Source organism: Ipomoea nil, unplaced genomic scaffold (genome assembly GCF_001879475.1).
Source record: "Ipomoea nil cultivar Tokyo-kokei standard unplaced genomic scaffold, Asagao_1.1 scaffold2219, whole genome shotgun sequence".
In the NCBI taxonomy this organism is placed as follows: domain Eukaryota; kingdom Viridiplantae; phylum Streptophyta; class Magnoliopsida; order Solanales; family Convolvulaceae; genus Ipomoea; species Ipomoea nil.
Window position 1 is genome coordinate 1,316,225 of NW_017618647.1, and position 9,236 is coordinate 1,325,460.

General features: G+C 34.8%; 1 protein-coding gene across 3 annotated transcripts; it reads right to left on the bottom strand.

Moving 5' to 3' along the window:
• Positions 1–5,178: 5,178 nt before the first annotated feature.
• LOC109150197 (WUSCHEL-related homeobox 1) lies at positions 5,179–8,371 on the bottom strand. 3 transcript variants are annotated; one of them, XM_019298114.1, is made up of 5 exons: positions 7,916–8,371; positions 7,486–7,836; positions 7,146–7,222; positions 5,886–6,068; positions 5,179–5,822 (listed from the first exon to the last, which is right to left on the bottom strand). In XM_019298114.1, the coding sequence occupies exons 1-5, from the start codon at positions 8,091–8,093 to the stop codon at positions 5,538–5,540; spliced, it is 1,074 nt and encodes a 357-aa protein (XP_019153659.1). In that variant the 5' UTR covers positions 8,094–8,371; the 3' UTR covers positions 5,179–5,537. The 3 variants fall into 3 exon arrangements, with proteins under 3 accessions (XP_019153659.1, XP_019153658.1, XP_019153657.1); XM_019298113.1 differs by having other exon boundaries at positions 5,179–6,068; positions 7,486–7,833; XM_019298112.1 differs by having other exon boundaries at positions 5,179–6,068.
• Between the last annotated feature and the right edge of the window lie 865 nt (positions 8,372–9,236).

The window sequence follows — 9,236 nt, forward strand, 5'->3', positions numbered from 1 at the left end:
TGCCCATCTCAACAACAAGCCATTTTTCAAATTATTACCCTTAAATTTAATATTTACTAAATGTATATATTTAACTAGAAGACCAAATTTGAAACAAAATCAATAGTCAATGGACTATTTATGGTCAAATTGAAAGTCGAGAATGATAATTGGTAAAAAATCAATAGTGAATGGACCATTTATAGTTCAATTGAAAGTCGATGATAAAAATTAATAAATATCAATAGTCACTGGATCATTCCTAGAATTAACTCTATTTTCTTAACATTGATTTTATTTATACAAAAATAAAAAATACTATGTTTAAGTGATAATTGGCGAATTGATACCATTTTAATGAACAAATAGTACTATTATAATGAACATGAAATTATACTTGATACACCAAATTTTTAAGTAACCTATAATAATATTATAATAACGGACCATGGTCCATAATATAATTTGCCCATATTAAACAAATTAATGTTTCAGGTGAATATTATTTATCATCATTTTATATAAGACAATTATATTACGGGGTTACCCTAACCTCAACTAAGTTGGTCTGGTTGTTAATATGGTAACCATAAGACTACAAGTTTAATTTCTAGCGAGAACGGCCTATACCTAGGTATTGACTGATTTATCTTGTGCACACCTTTATGTAGTAACTAGGCATAATCCAGTTTACTGAGTACACACTCTTAAAGAGTGACACAGGTTTTCCCCATCTTCAAAATAACAATTATATTACCGCAAAACCAAAAACTTATAAAATGGTTTTGATTAGCAGAGGGTTGACTAATTATTCCCCTAGCTCTATAAAGAATTAAATATGTGCAGGAGCCGGCCGGCAGTAACAATAAGAAGAAAAAAAAAGAATAAATATAATTAATTAACACCAACGTTAGTATAAATTATGTAAGACAAGAAAAGATGGTGCAGTGGTTTCCCTTGCCCAAGTAAAACCGGCCAACGTTGAATTTTTCCAAAAAGGACATCTGGGTTTTGATGTCTGTATGGTACAAGCAATGGCTCCATCACACACAAAATTTCAATAAAAACATCATCAATCCCAAGTTGGTCCCCGTAGAAATTTATGTTCGGCCAGTAGTTAGCAAGGCTTAATGAAAAAGTGCATTAATATTGTAATTAATAATCAAGCCATGCTGAAAGTTTGTCAATGCTACGTACAGGATGGAGGATAGTATGTAGTAAATAAAAGAACGAAAAGCTGGTGGAATTAGCAAGAGACTTTAATTTAATTATTATGGCTTTAATTCCTTTTGTCTACCACATGCATGCATGAAAACATGGGATGGATGTTGTGGAATGTGGATGAATTGAAAGCATCTTGAATTTCTAACCTCTTCGTACGTATGCTATAACATGTTTTGTAAAATTATAAAAAAAAAAAAAAATTAATATTTTTAAAATTTTTAGTTGTGACTATAGTGTAAATTTTGTTCTTAAATTTTTAGTAAAGTGTCAAATTTGGTCTTTACACTAATGCTTCGTTAAAATCTAACGACTAAATGTGACACTTAATTTATTAAAAATTTAGTGATTAAATTTACAGGGTAAATAATTAAAGTCGAGACTTCTTAGGCACATATATGCTCAAAAGACTAAGTCCAATATCCTGCTATCAAAACGTGGTACTAGCTTCCACACAAATATAAAGAAATAAAGCTATATTACACTTTTAATTGCTACTAGTTATAGCTTTTAGCATAATGATAGGGAGTTAATACCTCCAATGGTCCTCCAAGTATTAGGGGTTTACCAACTGTGGTCATCTGAGTTTAAAATGACCTCCAATGGTCCTCCATGTTTTAAAAGATAACCACCCGTGATTCTTTTAGGACTACTGGTGGTTACAAGTGATAAACTCCTAATACTCAAAGGACCATTCGAGATATTAACTCTAATGATAGATATTAGAATTGACAATTGATATCAGAGCAAGTTCCGTCGAATTCATTCAAATCCTATTCAATGCATGATGTGCAGTTGAGACTGACGGAGGATATCAAAATCGTATTTTCGCTTACTAACTTTATTTTTTATATTTTGCACTCTTTGTTTTCCTTTGTCAGGTTTTATAAATCTAAATTTTCATTTCCTCCCTCTATTTTCTGCTACCCAAATATACAAGTAATCTTTTTTTTTTTTAGAAATTTTTTCAACGCTTGTGCATGTATTTTGTATTATTGATATAAAATTAAAAAATATACATATACCAAGACTATGTGGTCTAATGGAACTCGGGTTGGATTTTCATTTGGAAGGTTGTGAGTTTAAGTCTCAGTGGGGGCGTTATTAGTTCTTTGTGTTTCAGTAGGTTGAGAAAGTATATGAATAGATACTACATTATAATAGATCCAGTAGCATTCAAAAAAAAAAAAAAAAACGAATATACATATAATTTCATTAACCACGTACAAAATGTATTTACAACTAACACTATTATTATATGGTACCATTAAATTTTGTTTTGAATAATTAATTAATTGTATAGTAGATGCAGCAGCTAAGCTAGTTATCTGTTGGAAATATAGGTATACTAAAAGCCAGCAAGCTGTTGTCTAGGGTGCTATGTATACATTCTCCTATCCCATCACTGGGCACGGGTGTGATGGGGTGTCTTAAATAATAATGTCAGTCCATTGGAAGTGTAAATTACTGATGGATATTGGTGCCCCCATATAGCCTTTCTGTTATGCTCCTATAAAATTCCCTTGCTGCTTCATCAATTGGCAAACTATTTTTTTCTTTTGTTAAGTCACTTGGACATATATCAACTGCCTGTAGATTTTCAAGATGAGTAGTAATAGTATATATATAGGCACGCTCGTCAAATGGTGTAAAGAGTGGCTAGGGAAGGACTGGTCAGTCACCGTTGAGCATATCCCCCGAGAGAGAAACAGGGTTGCGGACGAGTTACCGAAAGCCGCGCCGAGGGAGCACTACGAGTGGATGGATTTCATTTATCCACCGATGGTGGTTCGTGATCTCATGAGAATGGAGGGTGCGTTCTATCTGAGCACCATTTGTAATTGATTAGTATATTTGGGTAACCTCCCCTTTTCTTCCCTAAAAAAAAAAATGTTAATCAGAAGAAAATTAAGAACAAATCATTGTTAATTAGAAGAAAATTAAGAACATATTGCAACCGTTGATTTGAAAAGATCTACAATTTTGAAATAATGTAAATAATATTGTGGTAGTTTAGTAATTATTAAAAAACAAATTACAGGGCGTTTGGTTGGAGGGGGGAATTATGTGGGAAAGGAATTGTAATTCCATGGGAGTTGAATGACTGGGAATAAAGTGGGAATTTAAATTCCAGTGTTTGGTTGATAGGAATAGAATTACTGAGAATTTCAATTTCAATGTTTGGTATACATGGGAATTGAAAGGGAATAAGTAGTATGAAGTCAAAAATGTCCATTATTGTTGTTAGACATTAATTTTAGGTTAAAAAAGGAAGGGGTAATTTTGACTCATCACTATCTTTTTTTCCCAGGAATTAAAATACCAGGAGGGACATGGGATTTTAATTCCATGAAAATGGGGGAATTGCAATTCCCTCCAACCAAACTACGGAATTTAATGGCCTTTGGAATTAGGTGGGAATTAAGTGGAAAGGGAATTTAAAATCCCTCCAACCAAACGCTCTGTTAGTGCACTAAGCAATACTACAAAGTGCACTCAATGATGTGTAAATTAAAAGTGCAATCATCTGCACTTTTACATATAATTGAGTACACTTTTGTAGTTTCATGTGGTGTATGTTTTAGAATCACATACAGTTTGAGTTTACTTTTATGTATCATCGAATGCACTCTGTAGTACTGTGTTATGTACGTTTGCACTTGAGTGTTGGTTTGTATTTAATCTGTCTCTTTTGTGTGTATAGATATTTATATTGCTAGATACACAATAATAAAATTAATGAATATTTAATTTGATTCAAAATGTAGCTATATCATAAAATCAAATAAAATATTATGAGGTTAGAGTTGTCATATTTTCCATATTCATCGAATAGAAAGACAAAATTTCTATAGATTGGATGGCAATGTATGTGACTAGGGACATTTTTTCGGTATAGGAGTTGTGGCCGGTCTACCAGATGAGATCAAGGCACATCTAATAACTGATAAGGTGCATATGGATTGGTCACATTTTATTTAACCGTGTTTGTTAAGTTCTTTTTTGTTTCTCTATATGAAAATAATAACATTTGATTTTATCAGCAGAATGAATATAATATATGTATGTAAATTAATTGCACTTTAAATACTTTTAAATGATGCGATAATAATGAATGTGTGGGCATATATATTTTTGGGTATATACAGGATTTCTACCGTCGAACACAGTGACTAATTCACTGGCTGAATTGTAGACACCTCATTTAGGTGTGACATCTGGCCTGGAGATTTAAGGCTGCTGTGTGGGCATATATTGAACATTAGGGATTCTTTATATAACATTTATATGATGATATCAAGATCTAACAGATCATGAACACTGTTGTTTTTTTTTTTTTTTTTTTAATGTGAAGGTATTTTCTTAAATAATTGAATTTTGAAGTGCAAGTAAATTGTGTCAAAAGTGCAACTAACAGTTTCATATAGTGCATAGCCAAAGTCCAAATAAAATGTATTAAAAGTACAACAAATAATGTACACTGAATACCATATATTAAGTGCACCAATGTGAACAACGTTATCATTATGTGCACCAATGTTAACAATGTAAATTTACTTGTATTATTTAGTGAAAATGGTTGCACTTTTAAATGAGTTTACTTGCACTTTTTACTTGCAATTTGCACCAGTTATTTGCACTTATAACACATTTTGCTTATATCATAGTTCGAGTTATTTACAAAAATTTCACGTCGTTTTTTAAAATTACATCTGATTCGTTAAATCTGGACACATGGACAGTTGTGATTGATTCTTATTTTTGTCCAGTGCATGTGTTCTCACCTAGCACCCCTATATAATCCATAAATTTTAGTGATGAAACTAAAACTTATTAAATACCAATTATTTTTCTAAATATACTTTTTTTTTTAGCCTTTCTAAGTTGAAACACAACCTAAATCTAAGAAGAGGGCAAGATATCCTTTTCATAAACTGTCAATTTTGTTTCACAGTGCACAGTAATTAAAGAAGGGAATGTTGATTAAACATTATTATATTATATTCCAATTTTGAAACATTGAGTCAGTCAAACCCTTGAACATCAAATTCCATTACAGCCACCTCATTGGGACTCTCATCTCTCTCTGTCTCTCTCTCTCCTTTTCTCTCTCTCTCTCTCTCATAAAGTGAACACCCAAATATCAAATCTAAACATAGATAACACATGACCTACTCACTACTGTCAACGTTTAACACCTATGAAATTACTACTAATACCACTACTATAATCTAGCTAGCTTTTCATTGTCATCATCCTCAATTCTTCCCATGAATTGTTACATCAAATCCATCTCAACCATTAATTTTTTTTACTTTTGGGAATTTTTGGACTTTTCAATTCTTGAGCGGAAGAAACTCAAAGAACTGGTAATGAGGGTTTACGAAGGTGGTGTTCATGGCGGCTTCCGCCGTGTCCTTGTCGTTTTCATTTTCAGTGCCGCCGCTTCTAAGAGGGAAGAGCTGAAGGGTTTGGGACTCGCCGCCGTGGCTATCGACATGATCTTTGTAATTAGGTAGGTCTAGGAAGAAGTTGAGATGATGCTGACGATGATGATCTTGAGGCTGCAGCTTGAGGAGTTGCTTGGTGTAGTAGTCCATGGTTGTTGCAACCGCGGCGGTGGGGGCGGACGAGGAAGCCGCCGGGAGGGTGGCGGAGATGAGATGGTGGTGGTGGTGGTGGGTAGGTGGTGGCGGAGGAGGAGAGGGAGATGACAATTGCATCATTTGAAGCCACGTGGCATTCTTTTCGTCCAGACTCCTCCTTTGTTGCAATATTTCTGCTCCATCCTCGAACTGTACCCATCCTTCTGCTCTACATTCTGCCATCATTCCTGCTTTTGTTCCCCTTTGTATTGACCCACTTTTCTGCTCATCAATTAAACCAACAAAAACTTTTAATCACCACAAAACCCAACCCCTCACACATCTTCAACACACATATATATGTAATATAATATGCATGACCACCAAATATCAAATGAAATTAATAATCAAATTCTTGATGTGTTTTTTTTTTTTTTTTTTTTTTTGTCTACCCAGGGTTTCTACCATAGGACACAGTGACTAATCCCCTCGCTGAATTGTAGGCACCTCTTTTGGGTGAGACAGTTGGTTTGGAGATTTAAGGGTGCTTCATACCCAAAGACAAAGATCGAACCAAAAGTAGGTTAAGGATATAACACTCAAACAGCTTGATTTTTCTCACCCCGCACTAGCCTCTCAATCAGAATGGTCAAGACTCTAACTCTATCACAAAATCTAACTTAAAAATGAAAGTATGATCCTAACTTATGTACTGCTTCACAATTTTTTATGAAAATGAAATGGTATAGATATGGTATCAGTTTCATAACCCTAGACAACTTGATTGGTTTGAGGTCTTTTAAGTTCCAAGGTAGATCATATCTTGATTTGGGACAGCATATATACAATTTGGTACAAAGGAAAGTCAAATATGATTGAATCTACCAATGCCTTTTCACTATAAAGAAACGCTACATGCATGGGTGCCCATATCAATTGTCCTAAGTGCAATATAATCAACACACCCAAAAAAAAAAAAAAAAAAAAAAAAAAACCCACAAAATAAAGAGGCTATAAACCCTAGATAGCTAGCTGGCTATGTAGTGTATGTATAGGCAGGATAGAGTTCTTACAAATCACACAGCAGCACCGACAGAAAGGAAGTAAACCAGCTTTTGGAACATTTTTCGTTTTCCAACAAAACCACCTTTTTTTCTTGCCTCCCCTCTCCCACCACCCACATTATATATCTCACCACCTTTTAATCATATGCTTATAATTACCATTTCTGCTTGTGATTAACTAATTAAAGCCCATCTCCCTTTTCATTATCACAATAATTTTGTACACTTCTAGGTTATAAAAAAATTTAAAAAAAAAAAAATTTTAGAGGGAAATGAAAAGAAGAAATGTATGGACCTCTGCAATAAGTGTACTAGGGGATGGCCAATTCTTGGTGAGTTGTTGATCGGCTTCAAAACCTGTCCTATTTGCCCCTGTTGTGTTCACATAAAGAAAAACAAAAAGATTTCACCTTTACTTGAGTCTCAGCCAACAATCGGAATAGAAAACACAGCTTTTTTTATTTTCAATAACAACAAACAACCAGACAACAATGCTTTTTTGTTGTTTTGAAAATAGGTAAATAGGAGAGGGTCATGGAGGTAATTTCCAGCTAAAAAATATATTCCTCAAAAAAAAAAAAAAAAAAAAAAAGGAGACAGAATTGTGGATGGGTAAATGAGCATAAATTAATTACCTGATTCTTTTCTTTCTGTGTTTTCCATGCAATTAGTGTTGTTAACGTTTGGGTGGTCATTATCGGTGGCGGCGCCACCAGCTGCGGCGGACTCGAGTTGGCGGCGGCGTTTTTGGCGCTCCCGCGCTTTGTGATTCTGAAACCAGTAAAACACGTTCTTCCCTTCTATCTTCCCGTACTTGCGGAGCTGCGCGGTGATGTGTTGGATTTGATCGGCGGACGGCGTTCTCGTTCCCCGCCGGTACAACTCCTCCAGGGTCTGTAGCTGCTCCGGCGTCGGATTCCACCTCGAGCTCACCACAACTTGGTGCGTATTGAATTCCCGCTTGCTTTGCTCCGCCGCCATAGCTGCTAAACAAACATACCTTTATATATATATTTCACACCAAACTGGCCGGATTGCATTGCAAGAAGATTAAGGACGACGTACCAAGATGGTGATTAAACGCGACGAAATCATTTCCATGGATGCGGCCTAAAGCGCAAGAAGGATTGGGAGAGGCGGCGGAGGAAGTGAGAGGACGGGGCATGAGGGGGCGGAGGCGGCGGCTGTTGAAGGATTCCGGCATGCTGAAATCTCCACTGTCGCTGTAACCCATCATCCACATTTTCTTATAAAATTTGGGTTGAAGAAAGGGAGACAAAGGGTGGGTAGAAAAGGGAAACAAATAATGGAGGATAATAGGGTTTGAAGGTCACATTCATAGGGCAAAAATGGGGATGCAAAAATGAGAGGTTGAAATGGTGACTTTGGAGCTGAACACAAGGTGGCGTTTTTGGTGATATTCAGAGATAGAGATTGAACACTAACACATGGAGACAGAAAAGAAAGAAATTTTGGGTTGTTGGTTCAAATCGAAACAAAGGTAAAAACACCTACGATGATGGTTACGTTGACGTCGTACATACTATACTAATATACTATACTATACCATACTGCAGATACATACTACCCCCCTCTTCACTTCAAATATTAAAAATTTAAATAAAAAAAAAAATTTGAATGCACAAAAGAGAGCTACGGAGATTAAAATAAAGGTTAGCTACGGAGAAGAATATTCATGGATCCCAACAAAAATAAAATAAAAGAAAAAGAAAAAGCAGACGATGATAGAGGAGACAAACTTTTTATGCTGCCGTGAACACAACAAATTGCTTATTTATGTTTTAACTCGTACAACTTTTTTTTTTTTTTTTTTTTTTTGTCTCATTTCATCTTGTACGCAGATCATAATGTTTGAATACGAGATTTTATATGAACAGAATATAAGTTATTCTAATTGAAATATGAATGATTTTTTTTTTTTTTTTTAAAGTTTACATATTTATTTTAATTAGATATGTGATAAGTAATAATTTAAGTATAAATTATTATTTAATTATATCCCTGAGTCGAGAATAAGAAAAAGAAAAAGAGGCGTGGAATTCTGGGGAGGGGGAGTAGGGCCAGAGAGTGTTATGGGAAGACGTGAAGGAAAAACGACGTGACGATGATGAGGGTTATCATAAGCCTCATCACCTCTTACGCTCTCATTTATTGTTCTTCTAATGTCCAGTGCCTTTCACACTTATTCTTAATCCGAACTGCCCCTCTCCTTCATCAGTAATTCAGTACCCACCCACCCCCATTCTTCTCTTCATATATTCTTTATTCCTTCATACTTTATACATTAATCATTATATATCTAATTAATATTCCATTCCTAAGACCAATCACTTGGTTATTATTGATGGAGCTATGGGGTTTGAGA